The sequence below is a fragment of the Acanthochromis polyacanthus genome, chromosome 11 (assembly GCF_021347895.1).
Source record: "Acanthochromis polyacanthus isolate Apoly-LR-REF ecotype Palm Island chromosome 11, KAUST_Apoly_ChrSc, whole genome shotgun sequence".
NCBI classification, from domain to species: Eukaryota; Metazoa; Chordata; class Actinopteri; family Pomacentridae; genus Acanthochromis; species Acanthochromis polyacanthus.
Window position 1 is genome coordinate 6,623,705 of NC_067123.1, and position 23,212 is coordinate 6,646,916.

A 23,212-nucleotide genomic window follows, 5' to 3' on the forward strand; every position below is an offset into this window, starting at 1 on the left:
TAAGTACGAAGAGGCAGCGGGTCAGCGAAGAGGACGACGCGCAGCCTGGACCATCCACTTCGTCCACAGACCACAGTGCGTCGGGTCCCTCCACATCAAGCCCGGGCTTCTCTGTGACGGGTGGAAGCTGGTTCAGGCCTTTTCGGAGTCCAGATGATAGCGACTCCGATTAGTCCTGAAACTGGTGGAAGCTCTGATCGGAGAAGTTCCAGCTGACAGGCAGCTCCCACTTCTTACTGCACGGATCAAAAAACATCAAGATCCCTGCAAATAACAGTAAAAATCCTCCTTCACATGTCTTAGCGTCATCAGACAATGTGGGAGGTGGTAGGTATGAGCACCTGACAAATACAGGTGTGTTTCTTCTTCTCTCTATCAGAGGTAAGCAAAATTCCAACTGCACATTTTTCAGTATTTAACTATTATCCATGATACTAACTCTGTTTCTTTCTTCATCAGTTTCTCAGGATTTAATATCTCTTCATGATCATTTATAATTGAAGCATTTTACTGACTGTAGAACTTTATGTTTTGTTTCTTCATCCATCATCCAGGAGTTCCGTTCAGGGAACTCCTGGATGATGGGCAGAGAGGACCGGACGGACCAGACCAGAAGGATGGACGACCAGGAACCCACTGGAGGGTTGGAGGAGCGTTTTCAGTCAGCTGACTAAGTGAGTCCTCACAAAGACGTTGCATACTTTGTCAATGGGTTTTAATGATGTGGCTGATCGGTGTTGATCTCCTTCAGGATAAATTCTAATCGCTGCAGTGATGCCGTAGTATTTTTAAATTTAGTTTTATGTTATACAAACATCCTTTCAGCTGGACTGAATGTTTTGTGCTAAGTAGCAAATGTTAACACGCTAAATTTGAGGTGGTGGAACATGTGGGAGCCAAACTTTTGCAAATTGTGAGGATGTTAGCATTTAGCTCACAATGCAGCGTCGTGGAGCCTCTCGCGTGGCTCTGGAATATTTATGCAGTTATCTCAACATGACAGATTAACTTATGACTTTAACGGATCATTGTCATTGTGGTCTGTTCCTGTTTTTACGCTCACTGGCCTCTTTATTTGGCTATCTAATACAACCCAATAAAAAAACAGTGCTAGAAGTTCTACTTTTTTGAAATTGCAACATTTTTTGTTGACTTTGGCAAAAAAGATGATCAACTTTATGTTGATTATTGAGTATTTAGTTGGTGGTCGTGCTGTGCTGGACTGCATTATTTTGTCCATCCCATTAACATACATGAAGAGTAAAGTACACGTGAAACAACCATGATAGATTAAAAAAAGGTCAGAAACTGAAAATGTAGAAGCAAAAAGTTCAATTTATGGCAAAGCCGTTGGGTCATTCCAGGCCTGGAGGACATTTGGGCTTCAAAATTTTTAAAAAATTAGCCTTCTGTTTTACAATTTTCTACTACATATTCATCATAATAGGTCATAAACTATGGAAGGCTTGATTAGCTCAGCTTACACATCAATGGAACCATTTTTATTCCATGTTTTATGTGTTGTTTGCTAACCCTACTCTAATCACAGTATCAGGGTTGCTAATCCATGCTAATGTTAGCTTTTTTCTCAGCAGTAGAAGCTAGATATTTAGCTCGCTGTTACTGCTGACCAAGAGGACAAACTGACTGATGGAAAAAATAAAAACAATGAGTCTGATCCTGATGATATGAGGTAGAGTGAGACATTCAATCATGGCTGCCAATGTGATGAAAACATGAAAAACAGAAGGGAGGCCACAGCTTTGCTCTACACATTCTTTAGGAAATCTGTTTGATGATGTTAATTCCAGTGTTTCCTGTGATTCACGGTTTTCTTCTACCACCTGAAAAAGGTTCTGCTAACAGGGTTGTTGTGGGACACATGCATAATAATTATCATTTGAAATATTATGTTGATGCAATAAAATGTTCCCACAATTACAAGAGACATCAATGAAAAAAATAATCCCCAAAAAGAAAAATGTTTGTTCATTTCTATTTATCTGCATTTTTCATCTGTCTGACATCAGGAAGATTTTTATAAGAAAACTTTCCTCCCAACAAGCTCAATGAGTCTCATTTTCCTTCACTGTTTACCAAAACTTCTTATGCGCTGACATCACTCCTGTGTATCTTCTTCACTGCAGACCATAGACCGTATGCTGCAGACACACTTTAGGTTCATTACTACCCCCTACTGGGCTGGAGTGTTCATCAGTGTTACTGGTGTGCCACAAATTAGGGAACTGAGAACGGTGCAATTAAATGTGCTGTAATTACTTCATCGAAATTAACGAGTTAAAAACCCAGCCCTAGTTAAAATATTCAAGTCTAAACCACTTAAACTGCATTTAAGTAAAGTAATTGGGTACATTTACTCAGATACTTTACACCAGTCGCCACTGTATGTCAGACATTTCTCTGATAGATGTATCACTTTTACTGATTTTACAAACAATGAGTCCCTGTGGAGCTCTGTGGTGTTTGGTTCTGGGATGTCAGATCCAGGGGTCAAAACAAAATCAGTCTTCAAGCAGCTGCTTTGTAAAATTGCAACAGAGAACATGTGAACAAATGTGAAGTCAGCTGGAAGAAGGTTGATGACAAGAGTGACTTCTACTCTTCATTCAGGCAGGTGACCGGAATTTATGTGACAGAGAACTTCTGTATTGGATGATTCCATCGTCTCCATGGTGCACCGAACAAAAACAATTCTGGCATTTTTTGATGCACCCAGGGAGCCTATATAAAGGCTGAAACCTTCTGAAATTTCCCTTTTTCACCTGCTCTTGGACTTGGATTGACCTGTTCAAAGATCAGCTGCAGAAAGAGAATAGTTGGAAAGCAACACTTTTGGAAAGCGAAGACTTGAAGAAGAAGACACTTTTGGAGACCTGAAGAGGACACTCTCAGACTCTGAAAGAGAAGACCTGAAGAGGACACTTTTGGAAACCGAAGACCTGAAGAGGAAACCTTCGGTCAAAGAAGTCCAGATAAGAAGACGTTTATAGAAACGACTCTTGGTGGATCCTTGAATCACCTTTGGATCCCTGAAGACCTGGAGATGGACCTCAGACTGATGGACGTCGAGGGATACGTGGGAGTTGCCGTGGAGGTGCACCGCGACGCTACTGGTAAGATTATGAATAGATTATTAATAATGTAGCTTTTTATTGATGGAATTATGTCATTTATCTGTCTGAAATCCTTACAGCTGTGTCAGTGTAGAAACCAGTGTGACTTTCTAAATTGTAACTGTTGATAAAAACACAGATTTAGTGATTAACAGTTATTGGACGATTTTTTAAAATGATTATTTGAAGCATAAAATGTAAAACTTCTCTCAGGAGAGGGTTAATCTAATTTATTAATCATTGGCGTAGTGATTTGGAAACTCTGTCATTTTGATTTAAGGGCATCAAATTGATCAAATTTTCCATGAATTTTTTTGAAAACTAAAACAAATGATGCCAACTGGGGCAGAAATGATAAAATGCCAGAAATGTGTTTTTGCTGTATCCATGGAGACGATGGAGTCTTCAGAATGCAGCAGGCCTCTCCTCTGTGTTGCTCTGAGTCGCTTTAAAAATCACATTTTCACTCTGCTCAACCTAAACTTTGTGTCTGACTGTTTATGGACCTTTAACGTGAACTATTATTTTATTCATCACACAGTTTGTATTCTAATTTAATAATTACTAAATCACTATGAATGTAAACAAACTCGTCATCTGAATTGTCAAGATTTAAGTCTTTCCAAGTGACCAAAGTAGAGTAAATCATTGTTTTCATAAAGTCTCACATGAAAGAACAGACTGCAGAATTACTGATTTAGTGTTTGTGGCGTTGACACCGTTGTTGGATGTTTATAGTGAACTGTTATTAACTTTAGTTGTGACTGTAGATGATTTAGTCCTGATATCTAATGATGTTAGAAGTACTAACATGTGATGACCTTGTTTCCTCTCAGGGTCTGTGGACTACGCCGTGGAGCATCCCCCTGCCGTCGGATTCCCGGAGACCATCTGGATCTTTGATGACGACGACGCTCCCATCTTCTACGATGTTCTGGCTCCATACGAGGAAGAAGAAGACCCAGAGGGAGAAGACCGAGAGGAAGAAGACCCAGAGGAAGAAGACTCTGAAGAGGAAGACCCCGAGACGGAAGACTCCGACGCCTGGTCCGACTGGAGCACCAGCGAAGACTCCGGCTACGACAGCCTGGACGAGGACGAAGAAGACCTGGAGGACGGCGAAGAAGAGGACGGCCGACCCCGCTCCCCCCTTGTCCAGCGTCTCCCCCCTCCTGCTGGTGCTCCGGTCATCGCTGCTCCCGCTGCTCCCCCAGAGGACCTTGCCGTCCACATCAGCTCCTTCCTCAAGAGGATCCGGGAGGAGTGCGATGTGGAGGCCCAGGTAAGTACGAAGAGGCAGCGGGTCAGCGAAGAGGACGACGCGCAGCCTGGACCATCCACTTCGTCCACAGACCACAGTGCGTCGGGTCCCTCCACATCAAGCCCGGGCTTCTCTGTGACGGGTGGAAGCTGGTTCAGGCCTTTTCGGAGTCCAGATGATAGCGACTCCGATTAGTCCTGAAACTGGTGGAAGCTCTGATCGGAGAAGTTCCAGCTGACAGGCAGCTCCCACTTCTTACTGCACGGATCAAAAAACATCAAGATCCCTGCAAATAGTAAAAATCCTCCTTCACATGTCTTAGCGTCATCAGACAATGTGGGAGGTGGTAGGTATGAGCACCTGACAAATACAGGTGTGTTTCTTCTTCTCTCTATCAGAGGTAAGCAAAATTCCAACTGCACATTTTTCAATATTTAACTATTATCCATGATACTAACTCTGTTTCTTTCTTCCTCCGAAAAAGGTAAGTTATTACTTCATCAGTTTCTCAGGACTTAATATCTCTTCATGATAATTTATAATTGAAGCATTTTACTGACTGTAGAATTTTGTTTTGTTTCTTCATCCATCATCCAGGAGTTCCGTTCAGGGAACTCCTGGATGGTGGGCAGAGAGGACCGGACGGACCAGACCAGAAGGATGGACGACCAGGAACCCACTGGAGGGTTGGAGGAGTGTTTTCAGTCAGCTGACTAAGTGAGTCCTCACAAAGACGACAAAAGCACCAACAGGGACATGAAGTGGTGATGAGCTAAAGTAAACTTTCTGTATGTTGATGTGAACTGATAGAGCTTAGAACCGTTCCACACCTACTGTACATTTATTTATGGCTCCATGTCTGTTAAGAAGCACTGATAATTATAATTCAACAGTTCAGCAGCCAGGAACGAGTCAAAGTTTGATTTTTGGGTCCTGTTTTTCTGTTTGCCAGGTCAGCGCTCCAATTCAGACGCCCCTGCCTCCAACAGCAACGTCTCCAGCCGCTGAGGGGCGTCCTGACTCTGCCTGCACAGAACTAGTTTCCATCATGTGCTGGTTCTGTGCCGGTGGGTTTAGGAAGCTCCTCACAAAGCATCAAATGAAGACAGAGGAAGCTGCCACCTGTTTGTCTCTGAGCTCTGACAGCCAGACAGAGAAGATGTTTACTGCTTTGTTAATGTTTAATGTAAAAACCTTTTGAATATCTTTGTTATGATCCAACGTAAGATGAGAACTTTGGAGATAAACATTGTCAAAAGTTAGATTTGCTAGTTTAACCCTCCTGTTGTCCTGCAGGTCAAAGTTGACCCGTTTTAAAGTTTGAAAATGTGGAAAAATATATATATTTTCACAGTGACACTTCTGATGTCCACATTTTCAACATTTTTGGGAAATCTTTGAACATTTTTTGGTGGAAAAATGAAATGTTAAAATGTTTCTTAAGACCATTCACAACAAAATCAACCAAAATCCAGTTTTGGTTGATTTTTATGTGAATGTTCTTAAAGACAATATTAGAAGTGTTACTGATATATATGTCATCACTTCAGATATTTTTCTGATGTTTTTGGAAGATTTTTACTCATCATCCCACAAATGTGGGGATTTAGTTTTAAAAATAAAAGTTTTAAAGGACACTTTTAAGGAATAATGGAATTTTCTTCCTGAAGATTTTGCAAATTTTCAGAAATTTGGGGAATTTTTTTGCTGAATTTTTGGATTTTTTTTTAGAGAAGGAAACAATATTTTTTGGTGCCTGTAAATGAGGACAACAGGAGGGTTAATTAAAATGTAAAAGAAAAAAACTGACATCAATAACTTACTTACTTTAATATAAAAACTTTAAAACTGTTATTGTTTATTCTAACACAAGAACCTGTAAGATAAACATTGTAAAATGTAATATTTCCTTTGTTTATTGTTAAAATATATTTAAAACTGTTCATGTGTATTACAAATAAAATGTAAATGGCCTTTAAACATTTTGATGTTATTTATAATTATTAGCACAACATCTAATCTTATTAAATAATCATTGTAAAAATATAAAAACTGTTTATTGTAGCAAAGATTCACTTTAAAAACTTTTGGACTGTTTAATATGATCTCATGTTTTAAGCATGACATTGAAATATTGTCAACAGTAAGATATAATTTATTGTAAACATTTTTTTAAAAATGTGTACTGAAAGTACCTTTTAGTAACATTGTTTTTCACATCTTGCTGTATTAATGTGAATTTAATACTTCTTGAATAAATATAACAATTAAGATTTGCTTTTGTGATGTTTTGTGAAAAGTGATTTTGAGGTATTTCAGTTTTGATGTTTAATAAATTTACAAAAATCTGTGAAAAGAAGTTTTACTCTTTGTCATGTTGGGTTGTTGATGACAGACTGATGGAGGAAACTTGTATTCATTCAGCACAAAAAAAAACTAAATGTTTGAACGGTCTGGACACGTTTCAAGGCGACTCCATATTTGTGTTGTTCATATTTATCACTATTTCACTACAACTCGACTGGTTTACTGTTAAGTCAGATGATCAGAGTGTTTTCTTCACTGATGGTGGATCAACGTGGAGCTTCTTCAACACTGAACCAGACACAGGAGAGTCACATTTGTTTCAACGATGAGCTGCACTGACATACCTTACAAGAAAAAGCAGTTAGATTTGCTTTTAAATGACCTGACTTCAACACAGTTCAAAATTGTTCAGAATATGACATACTTTGTGTATAATTTAATGTCTTTCTAAACATTCTTGGAAGCAGTTCACATCTGGCATTCCATCAAATTATTTATTGAAACTTAAAAACCAACAACTTCAGTGAGATTTGAATTAGAGAAGACAAAAATAAAAATAGAGACGTGTTCAGATCACACAGAACAACGCAATTTGCTGTATAAGGAGCTGCACTCTGAGCTCTTTCCACCACTGAAAGCTCCTGAAACAGGGATGTTAGCGTTATAACCGGACCCTGGATTTACAGAAGAAGCTGTTCTCACCGACAAACCTTGTTTTCTTTTACATCCTGTGTACATCTGGGTGTGTGTTTATCTAGAAAGAGAACGCAGCAGGACGCCAATACATTTAAGTAAAACAACACTGATTAGTGAAGTCAATATAAGATAAGTCAAGATAAGCTGAGTCAAGATATGAAAAGTCAAGGTAAATCAAGATCCATTAAGTCAAGATAAGTTAAGTCAAGATGAGTCAAGTCAAGATAAGTTACAATAAAGCCAACAAATGAAGATAAACTAAAGACTATGGACACCTTTCACATCTACAGATGAGGCTTGATAAATGTACATATGGGTATGTACATAGATATGACATGATGGATAATGCTATTGAGAGAGAAAACCGGTGTGAACATGGTAAAGAAAATGTTTTTATATTTTGTTGTTGAGCTATATGAACCAGTGTTGCGTGATGTTTTAATAACTGTGGTGCTTTAGGGAGAAAAGCAGGGATACATGAATTTAGATGACCTGAAGGCTGTGGAGAGAAAACACACGTTAAAGAGATATTAATACACTAGATGTATATACAGTTAATATTACATTTAATATTAACAGTTTTATTTGACATTCAATTTGGTCATCAGGGGGGTGGGACAAGAGAAAAATGGAATTTTAGGGGAAACTCCAGACTTATTTGGTTTTTAAAATTCTTTATAAACATTCTCTGATTTATTTATTGTTTTTAAAGATTTGGTCTCGGGACAAGAACATTTAAACAACAACTGCATGTTTTAGTATTTTAGACATGGATTATTTGAAATTTGATGAATGGGACATAAAATGTCCTCCAGTTCTGTTATGATCCTGCTGTATTTAATTGCATTTGATTTGTGGCCGGTAAGTTTAGTTTTAATAGGGCTGCATCTAATGATTCATTTTAGTGTCCATTAATCTTTTAATTATTATTTTTGCATTAAATTAATTTATGAATTGTTTGATCTTTAAAATGCAACAAAATGCTGAAAAATGTCCATTAGTGTTTCTCAAATTCCAAAATGAAAAGTCTTAAGTTCCGTCAGCGCAAGAGGAAGAGTTTGAGTTGGAGCGCAAGAAATCTGCGCGAGCAGCATCGTAACCGAGTGCGAGGACACAGTTTGAGCACGCGCAGAGCAAGTTTGAGCGCGAGAGCAGAGTTCTGAGAGACAATATCACGAAATCTGAGAATGAAATCGATAAATGCTGCCCTCAGATCAATTTAAAATGCTCTTGAATTATGATAGGAAATTTATTCCATAGCGGCGGGAATTAATGGACTCAGAAACACCCCCACAATTTAATCAGTTGTTCTTTGTATCATTTCTGATGGATACGTCCTGATAAGTCCTCAGTGGTGGATTTGTAGTAGAATCACAATCATGTGATCATCAGCAGGCAGCTGACGTAGTGTTCACTGGTTGTCATGGTTACAGTGACGCCGTGCCGCTATCTGGCAATGATACAAAAATATTTAACAAATCTGTGGATCCAGACTATAAGCTGCATCACTGATAAAATTGGTCCTTGTGTCATTTCTGACCTTCCCTGAAAATTTCATCCAAATTCATGAGTCTGTTTTTGAGTAATGTTGCTGACAGACAGACAGACGGACGGACAAACGTACACTAATCATCGTAACTCCACTATCTTCCTTGGCGGAGTAATTATAAAATCTGAAAATTTTATGAAAGAAAACAAAACTACAAAATACTAAAACAAGGCAAAACAGGATCGCAACTTGTAAGATCAAATTCTAGGATAAAATAAATATAAAATACTTCAATTTAAGAACATTTAAAACTACCAAAAGCCATTGAAAACATGCATGTCTTGAGATTTGTCCTACAAATGTCAGTGGAAGGGGAACTTTTAAATTGCACGAGGAAGATTGTTCCAGTTTAAAGCTCTGAAGAAACAAGCAGTGCACGGCTTTCTGAACAACATAAACAGACTTTTCTAAGTCTACAGTCTGACTGCAGTGTGTGAACAGGTTTGAATGTTTTTGTGGCCTCACCCCTGCTGGACTTTGTACAAGAACTCTCTGAGAACCGAGCGTCTGAAGTGGTTCGGTAAACTGCGGGACACGTTGTCTTTGATGAAGGCTTCCATGACGGCCTGGAAGAGAGACGAGGAGGAATTTATGAACAAGTTCTGCACTTTACTGCCAAACACCTCACATAACCCAAAACCTTTTGGGGATTTCCATCTAAAGTCATCACGTTCCTTCTGCTCGACCGTCTCCGATTTGATTCCAGCTTTATCATGAACCATCTGTAAAATTGATATTCCATTTCATTTATTTATTTATTTCAAACATGTAATGAATAACATTCAATTAATGTATCACAAAAACCATTAATAGTCCATCATGCTATAACGAGTAAGAGGAGAAAACAAACTTCAACATGTTCCAAAGGGAGTGGGAAGACGTTAAACTTATTTAATCCCACCCCTAAATTCATTCACCCATTTCAGTCAGTTCCAGAAATATCCAATGAAACAAATTCACCGCCAACATTTTTGTTTAGGCAAAGACAATTAACTTAAACACTATGCGTCAATGAAATACAGATCAAAACTACTGTGATAGTGATAATTAAGTTCATCTTCACTGTACCTTCCAAAGATTTTTTGTTTGTATTTATATTTAAACTGGCTGATGTTTGAACATTGTTTCAGATCCGTCTCAAGTTTATTCCAGAGCCGTACCTCATTTGTTGTAGGGCTAAAACTTTTCATCGTTGTTCTATGTTTTGGTATCCTGAAACTGAATTCTTCTCTTAATATATAACCACCAACACAGTCCTGAAATTTGCTCTGTAATTGGAATGGTAACAGTTTTTTCAAATACTTTTCAGATGTGTACGTTTGTAATTATCTGTCAGACCACTTTTAGGAGATTTGTGCCTACAAAGCTTTATCTGAGCAAGATTTTGGTACCAGAATTTCCTTCAGGATTAAAAAAAAAGATGTCCCATCTTATCTCAGAGACGGGTCTTTTTTTTGAACAGCTTACATTTCTACAAATCAGGGTTTAAAAATCAAAAGTATTTTTTAAAAACTCCACACCTCTTGTGTACTTTTATTGGTTTTGTGGAAACAGCTCATCAGAACGTGAAATTATCTTTCTTTTCCTCTGTGGTGACCAGGTAGATCACATTTTAAAGCATTTTATAGGTTTAGTTTTGTATTATTGTGACATACAGCTACACGTGGATCAGAAAATATCACTAATTGACTTCTGCATTATCAGTGTATTTGTTAATGTGTGCACAACATTGTCAGCGTAACGCACGATATATTTCAGGTGCAATATTTCATTAGTATGTGTGATAATATTAATTACATCAGTATAGCTGCAGGCAATACTTTTTACTGTTCTAGTATTCTTTTAGTTTACTCATTTATTTCAGTAATGTATCATACTTCTTTTTAGGTGCTGCATTTCTCATGTTGCATCACTCGATTTTATGAGCGATATCTGCCACAAGAATTCCCTTCAGGATTAATAAAGTTTAGCTTTTCTCAGAGATGGGAGCTTCAACATTTTTCCATAAATCAATTCATTATTAATCAGATATAGTTTGATCTACTTGTCCAATATTGGAGAAATAACAGTGAAGAATTCTGGCTTTTATCTTTAATAGTTCCTGAGATATTGTTGTTCAAACAGCTGCAAATTTCAATGTGAGAAAACCTGCTAAAAGTGGGTCAACAGCCAGTTTATAAAAAATGTAATCTCAGAAAGTATTTGATATATCAAGCTAAAATGTTACATATATCTTCATAAACATCCATATTTTATGCCACAAAAACGTCAGGCATGTCAGAGCTGGCAGAGCAGCAATAGTTTCTATATTTTGGTTTCATCGTCGTCCCGTTTTCGCTCTGACCTGGTGGTTGTGGGCTCGGATCAGGCTGTTGATCTGGTCGTAGGGGGTCGTCTGGGGGTCGCAGGGGTCACAGTCTCCGGTCAGAGCTCTGCAGGCGTTCCAGTAACCGGCCAGACGCTTCTCGTCCAGGTGGACGTGGACGGTCGAGTCCAGCTGAAAGACATAAACGAATCACTCAAAGGTCAGAACTGCAACTGAAAGTCAGTAGTTTCGGGTTTTCTTATGGTTGAAATCGAGTCTAACTACCTTCTTCAAGAGCTCCTTGGTCTGTCTGAAGTGATCTCTGGCCTTCTCATAGGTTGGCTGGTCGGTGCAGCCTTGTTGGAAGAAAATACCTCCCAGATCATGATGCACCTGAAACACAGAATACAGGTTTAGAGTAAAAACATCTTTCTGAAGCACAAACCACTGCATCCAGGATGATCTAATCCCCAGAAAGACAACCGTGAGTGCTCCACCAACCTGACAGTGCAGGTCATCGGCGCTGATTCGAAGCCCGGCTGTGGAGGATTCGGTTTCTCCGTTAGCGGCAGCGTCAGCGGCCAGCAGGTCCAGAGTCCTCAGAGTGTGGACGTAGAAGTCCTTCTTCAGCTGCAGAGCTCCTTCCAGGACGGTGATGGAGTCGGTCGCCTGCTCCTTCAGCTGAGGGAATAATAATAATAATAGAAGAGAAAAAACGGACACAGATCCATGAAACTACTGGTGGAATTTCTTTGAAACTGGAAAAACAATTGGTTACCCTAGGACATATTTGTCTAGAATTCTACTGACAATAAGTCATTACAAAGAAATGGCTATGTCAGGAGCCACCCTCCATAGAAGACTGGTTCAATGTGGTGCACGATGTTTTTGTAACGGAGAAATTAACATCTGCACCGAGACTCAGAGCAGAAATGTTTGATAAACGCTGGAACGGCTGGATTGAGTTTATCAGCCCATAGAGACCAGACTAAGTGACGTAAGTTGTACTGCGACTGCCCTGGTTAACGCTTGTTCAGTATGTCTGTTTGTTTGCAAAATTGAAAACAGTTTGTAAAGTACATTTGTAAGATATTGCTTATCTACTGACTACTTTATGGAAAAAAAGAGAATTTAAAAAAAAAAGAAATTGGACAAACATAAAACAGGGATAAATAGACCTTAATTAAAGATGTTTATTTTTGTTTATTGGCGTATGCAAGTATGAAAAGCATGTTCACTCACCACAGTCAGGATGTTTTCTGTCATTTCTTTCTCCTGCTGCACGATATTTAACCTGGATTCAGGCACAAAAGAAGTTTACGCTCACACCTTTTTGCATTTCAACTCAAAATAAAATCTGTCTGGATGTGTATTTTTCATTAATCCGTGCATCTGAGCCGAAACGCTGCCATTTGTACTGACTTTAAGGTAAGCTTATTGGTTCAGTAAATGAACTGAACTTGAAAAGAAAGTAAAGAAGCAGCGTTTACATGTTTATCTGATGAGGTCCTGGTTTGGTTTGTTTCTCTGGAAAGCTGCTCAGCACGATGGTTCTGATGGCCCTTTAAAAAACACAACAAAGACACATTAATCCTGTGCTTGAATGCTCATAAAATAAGTCTTTTAATGGGGCTGAAGAAGGTGTGATTTGACTTTCTACTATAATCTTGACAATGGATGTGTAAGAATGTTAGTGAAAGAATGATTTGATTTAATGAAAGTCCAAAACCTGGGCCACATTTGTGCCAAAACAATACAAAAATTAAATATGAATCTACAATAAAGCATAAATGCAATCCATGCTTTTGAAGAGAAAAAGCCAAATACTCCAAAAAAATAAGAAAAACGATATTAAAATGCTCCAAATGTATCAAACCAATTCCACATATTATCACTGAATTATATTTCTGGAGTCTTTATTCATTGTCCTGCTTGTTCACTTGGGTTGAAAAAAAGTTATTGTTTCACCTTCAGACAACTTATTTTTTTCCATGCTTGTCTTTACTGAACAATATTAAGCAAAACTTTTTCAATCCTTTTGGTTTTTGTTGCCAACAACCACATTTCTGTAATCAAATAGATATTTAAGGTTTCTTCAAGATGCCAACATTAAAATGAATGTTGGAAAATACCATGACAAACTTATACTGGTCAGCTACAACACTAAATATTAAGAGATTCATGTGAGAACTTTCCTCCTTTAATGTACAATCAGAGCTGGTGACTTCCACACGGCGGCAAATAAACACTTGGAGTCAAACTGTTCTGCTAGTTTAGTATTTATCTAATTTAATCTGTCCTCAGTGAGTGTTTCCTCTCCTACCAGCGGTTGTAGATGATCACTGCCATGGCGGTGGTCGGAGGCAGAGTGGACAGATCCAGATCCACATGTTTCACACCTGGAGGCACTTTGCTGACACACAGCAGCTCATTCAGCAGCATGTTCAACACTGGGATGGTCAGTCTGGGGATGAAGAAGCAGGGGAGATAGTTACAGGATTCTACTGATACATTATCTGTCTAACTATGCTGCTTAATGTTTTATCCTTATCCAAGTTTGGTATTTGTGCATCTCTGTCTGTTATTTTCTTTCTCGGCTACACAGTAAAGGAGGCCTTCACACCTCAGTTTATTCAGAGTTTAAGTAAAAGCTGTGCAGCGACTGTGAAGAACAAGAGTCACCGAGGGACTGAAGGTTGGGCCTGTTTGTCTGATGAGCAAAACAAAAGAATTCACTGAGACTAAATTTAGCCTTTTATGAAAGAAAAACGACCATCAACTCATGATAATGTGCACACATTCATAATCATAGTAATCACAGTGGTCAAAGAAAAATAAGGCGACCCAGCTCACCGCCTCTCTCTTCCTCAGATAAAGTAAACAGATGAGCATATCAGCTTAATTATCCTCACCCATATCCATGAGACCCACTAACCCTCCATTCAATATGATCACAAAACAATATCAGAACCAAAGCAAACACGAATAACAAGAAAATCATTCAGAGAGTGTAGTACTCCCTGAAAATTTCATCCAAATCTGAACTCTGATGCGTTCCTTGGCAGAGTAACAATCAGTATGCCCCTTAACCTTAGAATAAAGTAACAGTTCACTCATGGCTTCCAGAGGTTAAAATAATTAGTTTCTCTTTAACTGTTCTGCATTTGGTTACTGAGAAACACCCGCAGCCTCATTTCATTCTCAGAGAGCCCCACACACATTACGACCCCACTCACCCTTTCTCCAGTGAATCCAGGTCCCACTTCATGTGTGCGGCGACCTTCAGCGCCAGCAGCTTCAGGGTTCGGTTCCTGCGGTTGTCTGCTGGAGGCTGAACCTGATTCTGCTCGTTCACCGACGGTTTGGACGCCTGCTCCAGGAACTGGACGATCAGCTGCACCGGAGTCGGGTCTGAGGGAACACATACGCCCCAACAGTTTTAGACGTTAGATTTTGTTACTGATACTTTTTTTTACTTGTATATAACTTTCAAAAGTAATGCCGAGGTATATAATAATGTATGACGGAAAAAAGTGGCTACTGGAAATAAGACAAGAATGCTGGTAGTAAACTATTAACTCAACATTAATACATAAATAACAATAGTCCAGGATTACTAAGTATGTCGACCAGACTGACAGAAGATCAGCCAGGACCAGAGCCTCTCACAAGTTTAAAGATACTGTTTATCAGTCATTAAACTAAAGTATAAAAAGATATACAAAAGAAGAAATAACCATAAGGACATGAAAAGAAACACTGCAAAGACATGCAAAGCCACTACAAAATGATGCACACACACAACAAAAGATGCAAAAATGACCACAATATGAGCTAAAATGACCACAATAGGACTGAAATTGCACACAAAGAGACACCAAACAACTATAAAGAGATGTAAAGTGACCACAATAAGATGTAAAATGACCACAGAGAAACAATACGACCACAATACCACTGAAGTTGACCACAAAGAGGCAAAATTAAGTAAATAGGTGATTATAAGAGAAACAAAATTACCAAGCCACGAAAATTATCACAGACACAAACCAATGACAGAGATGAAAAATGAAAACACAGTGACACAAAGTGTCTACTACACACAAAATGAACAAAAAAAACATTTAAAATGACGGCAAACATGCAAAATTACCCTCCAAAATCACATTTTTACCATAAAGATAAACTTAATTACCAAGGCTTGTACCACTGCAGGATGTTATATAAAAGGTAATATGTTCATGCACCAACTGCTGGTTGTACTTTCACTTAAAAAACATTAAAATTTGCTATTAATAATTCTGCAGCTGCATGTAAAATTTTAAAAGCATGACAATTTCTTGCCATTTTGATGACGATATAATATTTGGTAAGAATCGATACAGTGTTTAGATGCTGAAAACACGGTAGCATTTAATATATTTTCTAAAAGTTTCATGACAAAATTAACTTGATTAAATCATTATTTTTCACGCTCACTTCTAAAAGGTTAAAGTGTCAGATAAGCTCGTTAGCCAAACATCGAGAACTGTCCAGTTCAATGTGACATGAGTAGCTTGAATTTTAAACACGGGTCCTACCAGCTGGGCGGGGACTCACACTTTGACGGAAGGGAGTATTTCTGAGTTTAGCAGCTCGGGCTGCTGCTGTGAATAAACCGAGCGCACGTCTTCCACCCGCGCTCTGTTGTATTTGCAGGCAGCGCTGTTCCGGCTAACATTTAAGCTAACTAGCTACAGTTTCCATCCTGAACCGGACACGGAGGAACCGACTGTCTTACCTGAACGGGAACAAATCAACAAGAAGAAGATAAAAATGTTCAAAAACGCTCTAAAAGCTCAGAGTAAACGACCGGAGCAGCGACACCGACTGATTCTCACATAATTCATTCTGCGCCTCTTCATCGCTCCTCCATCATTCCGGTTCCACTCTGTCGCCAAGGAGACGCACGAAACGCCATGTCTGCGCTTGTTTATGCTGCGTTCAGGTCACATGTTCAAACTGTGATTAAACACAGCTGAGCGACAAACCCTGTTCATGGCTATCTCTGACTTTTAATTCTCACGGATTCCCCATCTCTCAAGCTAGCAGCGTCTTTAAAAATACAACCTTAGCGCTAATTAGCAGGAACAGCGTCCATAAAGCTAGTTTCTATGGGCCTCTACACTGTTTTTATGTAAACAGTTCCACTTGTTGTTGAACTAATGCACAAATATAACAAAAATGTGCTAATTTAGGCTAATTACATGGTGCGGCTATAAGGTTAGCACTGGGGCTGATCACAATTGGAATAAAGCAGTTACGAGGTTTAAAATTATTGCTTTTCCGGTTTTCTCGAGATTTGGTGGACGCAACACTATCATGGTGGCTGATAGATGCCTGTATTTAATTATAATCTGATAATTAAACAAAGCCTACACTACTTAACTGAGGCTTAAGTTATTTTAATTGACAGTTTTCTGCCCATCCCAGAGAGGAAATTAGAAAAAAAAAGTAAAAAAATAAAAATAAAAATTCAGGAAAACCAAAAATGAAAAGAAATGGCAAACAAAAAGTTAGGTTCCAGGAATTCATTCTTATATTGCTGCTCTTTGTGTTTATCAAAAGTTGTAAATTTTAATAAGACCAGTTAAGATAATAATATAAATGTTTAAAACTTGAAAAAAAATGCTAAAAGTTAAAATGCTTTGCATTGGCAGTTTAGAATTACATATTTTGTAATAAAAAATAATCATTAGAATATTTTTTTCCTGTTTTAATTAGTTTTTAATTTCTGTCTTTACTTGGTATGCAAGCAAACATATTTAAAGAAAAAACTTTAAAAGTACTTCAGTAAATTCTCACATTTGATAATGTGGAAACATAAACAGTCAAGTATTTTTTCTTGAATAAAGACATGAACTGACTAATCACTTCAGCTGTATTTGCTTTTACTGCTGGACAATTTCCTGAGCAAACTGCTTCATAAGCTCCTCTTCCTATATCTTAATTTATGGTGGTACAAACAGCACAATATCTCCCTGTAAAGTGTAGATTCATTTTTAGGTCAACGGTTATCTTGTATGTATTACAACATCATTAATCATATTTATACACACTGCAGTGCTGTTGTGTTTTCATTGTTTCAGTGGAACTTAATCTTATGTGTCTAAATATCGACTATGGCAGGACTAAAGCAGCAACAATTCATGAAAAAAATCGATTAGTTGTCCTGTCATAGCCATCAATTAATCTGTTTGAGTTGTTTTATGAAGAAAATAAACAGTAAATGTGAATATTCTCTGGTTTCTTGCCTCCTCTGTGACAGTAAACTGAACATCTTTGGGTTTTGGACAAAACAAGACTTTTCATTTTGGAATTTGAGAAACACTGATGGACATTTGGCTGCACAGTGGAGTAGTGGTTAGCACTTTCGCCTTGCAGCAAGCAGATCCCTGGTTGGAGTCCCGGCCTGAGCCCAGGATCTTTCTGCATGGAGTTTGCATGTTCTCCCTGTGCATGTGTGGGTTTTCTCCAGGTACTCCGGCTTCCTCCCACAGTCCAAAAACATGCTGAGGTTAATTGGTTATTCTAAATTGCCCGTAGGTGTGAGTGTGATTGTTTGTCTGTATATGTAGCCCTGTGACAGACTGGTGACCTGTCCAGGGTGTCCCCTGCCTTCACCCGAGTCAGCTGGGATAGACTCCAGCACCCCCGTGACCCTAGTGAGGATAAAGCGGTGTATCGAGAATGGAGAATGGATGATGGACATTTTTCAGTATTTTGTTGCATTTTAAAGATCAAACAATTCATAAATTAATGCAAAAAAAATAATTAAAAGATTAATGGACACTAAAATGAATCATTAGATGCAGCCCTATTAAAAATACATTTACTGAACTTTCCTCTCTATCGTGGTAACAGACAAGGGGACCTTCTTAGTCCTCTGCTTTTTGCTATAGCCATTGAGCCCCTTGCTCAAACTATTAGGCAGAATACTGGTATTTTCGGTATTGGAGTCAAAAAAAGAGAGCATGTAATTTCGCTGTATGCAGATGATAATTTGATTTTCCTTTCCAGGCCACAAATCTCCATTCCTAACCTTATTCATTTAATGTCCTCATATGGCTCATTCTCAGGATACAACATTAATATGTCCAAATCTGAAGCTATGCCTTTGGGGTCTTTAGAGCTTACCTCATTCTTACCAGGGTCCTTTCCTTTTCATTGGTCACCCTCTGGGTTCGTATATTTGGGGGTGCATATTACTCCATCTTTTGGGGATATGTTTAAAACCAATTTTCCTCCTCTTTTTGAGACCATAAGAGCAGACTTAGAGCGCTGGTCTCCTCTTCCCCTTTCTTGGCTTGGCAGGGTCGCTCTCATTAAGATGTGCATCTTGCCTAGGTTACTTTACCCATTACAAATGATTCCTATTTTGCTGTCAAAAAAGGTCATTAAGGTACTTGAGGGCTGGTTAAGCTCGTTTATCTGGAGCAAAAGGAAACCAAGGTTAAAAATGGCTAAACTCCAGTTGTCTGGTCCTGAAGGGGGTTTGGACTTGCCTAATTTAAGGCTTTATCAGCTGGCAATTCATCTTCGTGTCATGGGAGCCTGGTATAAATCAGACCCTTCATGCATTTGGTTTGACATTGAATCCTGTATGTCTGAGTGTCCCCTATGGAATCTGTTATTTATAAAAAACATGGAAACAGTCAGAAACTCCTGCTCTAACCCTATAACTTTAAGCACTCTAAAAGCCTGGAGAATTATTCGTAATTTAGAGGGTCATGTACAGTTAACTTCTCCTCTAACTCCGCTTCTGAATAACCCTGATTTTTTGCCAGGTTCTTTAGATAAGGGTTATTCAGTCTGGTTTGAACAGGGTATGGTGAAGCTAGGTGATCTTTTCTGTGGTACAGGATTTCTATCCTTCCAGCAACTGCAACAGAGACATGGTTTAGAAAATAGTCATTTTTTTAGATATTTACAAATCAGGCACTTTGTTTCTAAGGATACTACATTGTTCTCCAGGAATGACATCTCAGAGGTAGAACGTGCCTTACTGTTGCAGCCGTCTATGAAACATATTAGGTTTTTTTATAGGGCACTGAATTCAAATTTAAATTTGTCTTTAATTTCTCAGAGTACAAGGAAAGCGTGGGAGAGAGATCTTGGAATCTCTATTGAGGTTTCAAAATGGGAGAGGGTATGGCTGCAGGCTATGAAAATCTCTATTTGTAACCGTACTAAGTCAACCCAATTTAAGATTCTCCACCGGATTTATACAAGTCCAGCCCTGAAAAATAAAATGGATTCTAAGACTTCCCCTATCTGTTGTAAATGTAACACTGATGTTGGTAATTTCATTCACTGTTTCTGGACATGTACAGAGCTGCAAAACTACTGGTCAGGCATTGTAACAGAACTATGTGCTATTTTCGGAGTATCAATAGACCTGGACCCAATGTGCCTTCTCCTTGGTTTTCCTGATCATCATATTGTGAATGTAAATCATAAAAGACTCTTTAATCTATTGACTTTCGCTGCCAGAAAGAACATTTTGCTTTTCTGGATTAAAGACTCTGCTCCCTCCAAAAAGTCCTGGCATAACCTGATCATGGACAGTATCCCTAATGAATACATTACTTGTTTGTTGCATTCTTCTTTGGGAAGTTTTTATCAGCTCTGGGAGCCATACTTAAAACACATTGGTCCTCAGCTCTCATCTTCCATTTTACTTGGCTTCCCGAGTAGTAACTATGCTACCTCACTCATAAAAAGTAAATACATGTATACTTTTGTTTAACTTCTATTTTTATTCATTTCTGCTGTAATGTGCTAAATGCTGTATTCTTGATTGTTATTGTATACCCACTTGGACCTGTGTACGTTTTGCCTGAGCTTTGTTCTTTGTTCTTCAAAAAATAAAAAAAAATAAAAAAATAAAAAAAAAAACAGTTAGAAAGCGAGCGTTCCAGATGTTAAATCAATTGTGAGTTAAATAAATAAAACTTATTTTACTATATGAGTTCTAAAAAAAAAAAAAAAAAAAAAATACATTTACCGGCCACAAATCAAATGCAATTAAATACAGCAGGATCATAACAGAACTGGAGGACATTTTATGTCCCATTCATCAAATTTCAAATAATCCATGTCTAAAATACTAAAACATGCAGTTGTTGTTTAAATGTTCTTGTCCTGAGACCAAATCTTTAAAAAAAAAAATAAATCGGAGAATGTTTATAAAGAATTTTAAAAACCAAATAAGTCTGGAGTTTTCCTAAAATTCCATTTTTCTCTTGTCCCACCCCCCTGATGACCAAATTGAATGTCAAATAAAACTTAATATTAAATGTAATATTAACTGTATATACATCTAGTGTATTAATATCTCTTTAACGTGTGTTTTCTCTCCACAGCCTTCAGGTCATCTAAATTCATGTATCCCTGCTTTTCTCCCTAAAGCACCACAGTTATTAAAACATCACGCAACACTGGTTCATATAGCTCAACAACAAAATATAAAAACATTTTCTTTACCATGTTCACACCGGTTTTCTCTCTCAATAGCATTATCCATCATGTCATATCTATGTACATACCCATATGTACATTTATCAAGCCTCATCTGTAGATGTGAAAGGTGTCCATAGTCTTTAGTTTATCTTCATTTGTTGGCTTTATTGTAACTTATCTTGACTTGACTCATCTTGACTTAACTTATCTTGATTAAATGGATCTTGATTTACCTTGACTTTTCATATCTTGACTCAGCTGATCTTGACTTATCTTATATTGACTTCACTAATCAATGTTGTTTTACTTAAATGTATTGGCGTCCTGCTTCTTCTGTAAATCCAGGGTCCGGTTATAACGCTAACATCCCTGTTTCAGGAGCTTTCAGTGGTGGAAAGAGCTCAGAGTGCAGCTCCTTATACAGCAAATTGCGTTGTTCTGTGTGATCTGAACACGTCTCTATTTTTATTTTTTGTCTTCTCTAATTCAAATCTCACTGAAGTTGTTGGTTTTTAAGTTTCAATAAATAATTTGATGGAATGCCAGATGTGAGCTGCTTCCAAGAATGTTTAGAAAGACATTAAATTATACACAAAGTATGTCATATTCTGAACAATTTTGAACTGTGTTGAAGTCAGGTCATTTAAAAGGAAATTTAACTGCTTTTTCTTGTAAGGTATGTCAGTGCAGCTCATCGTTGAAACAAATGTGACTCTCCTGTGTCTGGTTCAGTGTTGAAGAAGCTCCACGTTGATCCACCATCAGTGAAGAAAACACTCTGATCATCTGACTTAACAGTAAACCAGTCGAGTTGTAGTGAAATAGTGATAAATATGAACAACACAAATATGGAGTCGCTTTGAAACGTGTCCAGACCGTTCAAACATCTTCTTTTTTTTGTGCTGAATGAATACAAGTTTCCTCCATCAGTCTGTCATCAACAACCCAACATGACAAAGAGTAAAACTTCTTTTCACAGATTTTTGTAAATTTATTAAACATCAAAACTGAAATACCTCAAAATCACTTTTCACAAAACATCACAAAAGTAAATCTTAATTGTTATGATATTTATTCAAGAAGTATTAAATTCACATTAATACAGCAAGATGTGAAAAACAATGTTACTAAAAGGTACTTTCAGTACACATTTTTTAAAAATGTTTACAATAAATTATATCTTACTGTTGACAATATTTCAATGTCATGCTTAAAACATGAGATCATATTAAACAGTCCAAAAGTTTTTAAAGTGAATCTTTGCTACAATAAACAGCTTTTATATTTTTACAATGATTATTTAATAAGATTAGATGTTGTGCTAATAATTATAAATAACATCAAAATGTTTAAAGGCCATTTACATTTTATTTGTAATACACATGAACAGTTTTAAATGTATTTTAACAATAAACAAAGGAAATATTACATTTTACAATGTTTATCTTACAGGTTCTTGTGTTAGAATAAACAATAACAGTTTTAAAGTTTTTATATTAAAGTAAGTAAGTTATTGATGTCAGTTTTTTTCTTTTACATTTTAATTAACCCTCCTGTTGTCCTCATTTACAGGCACCAAAAAATATTGTTTCCTTCTCTGAAAAAAAATCCAAAAATTCAGCAAAAAAATTCCCCAAATTTCTGAAAATTTGCTAAATCTTCAGGAAGAAAATTCCATTATTCCTTAAAAGTGTCCTTTAAAACTTTTTTTTTAAAATCCCCACATTTGTGGGATGATGAGTAAAAATCTTCCAAAAACATCAGAAAAATATCTGAAGTGATGACATATATATCAGTAACACTTCTAATATTTTCTTTAAGAACATTCACATAAAAATCAACCAAAACTGGATTTTGGTTGATTTTGTTGTGAATAGTCTTAAGAAACATTTTTAACATTTCATTTTTCCACCAAAAAAATGTTCAAAGATTTCCCAAAAATGTTGAAAATGTGGACATCAGAAGTGTCACTGTGAAAATATATATATTTTTCCACATTTTCAAACTTTAAAACGGGTCAACTTTGACCTGCAGGACAACAGGAGGGTTAAACTAGCAAATCTAACTTTTGACAATGTTTATCTCCAAAGTTCTCATCTTACGTTGGATCATAACAAAGATATTCAAAAGGTTTTTACATTAAACATTAACAAAGCAGTAAACATCTTCTCTGTCTGGCTGTCAGAGCTCAGAGACAAACAGGTGGCAGCTTCCTCTGTCTTCATTTGATGCTTTGTGAGGAGCTTCCTAAACCCACCGGCACAGAACCAGCACATGATGGAAACTAGTTCTGTGCAGGCAGAGTCAGGACGCCCCTCAGCGGCTGGAGACGTTGCTGTTGGAGGCAGGGGCGTCTGAATTGGAGCGCTGACCTGGCAAACAGAAAAACAGGACCCAAAAATCAAACTTTGACTCGTTCCTGGCTGCTGAACTGTTGAATTATAATTATCAGTGCTTCT

The 23,212-nt window shown here is 37.6% G+C and overlaps 2 protein-coding genes across 2 annotated transcripts in view; one reads left to right on the forward strand and one right to left on the reverse strand.

The window, feature by feature from the left end:
- Positions 1-16,131, reverse strand: part of ints8 (integrator complex subunit 8) — a 74,379-nt gene extending 58,248 nt beyond the window's left edge. Inside the window, exon 1 of the mRNA XM_051955057.1 lies at positions 16,033-16,131. The gene's annotated coding sequence lies outside the window, so the exon portion shown is untranslated. The remainder of the gene's footprint in view (positions 1-16,032) is intronic.
- LOC127535988 (integrator complex subunit 8-like) overlaps positions 1-20,991 on the forward strand; it is a 40,000-nt gene extending 19,009 nt beyond the window's left edge. Inside the window, exon 11 of the mRNA XM_051955066.1 lies at positions 20,657-20,991. Within this exon, the coding sequence (XP_051811026.1) occupies positions 20,657-20,672 (16 nt within the window). The 3' untranslated portion in view covers positions 20,673-20,991. The remainder of the gene's footprint in view (positions 1-20,656) is intronic.
- Positions 20,992-23,212: the final 2,221 nt, after the last annotated feature.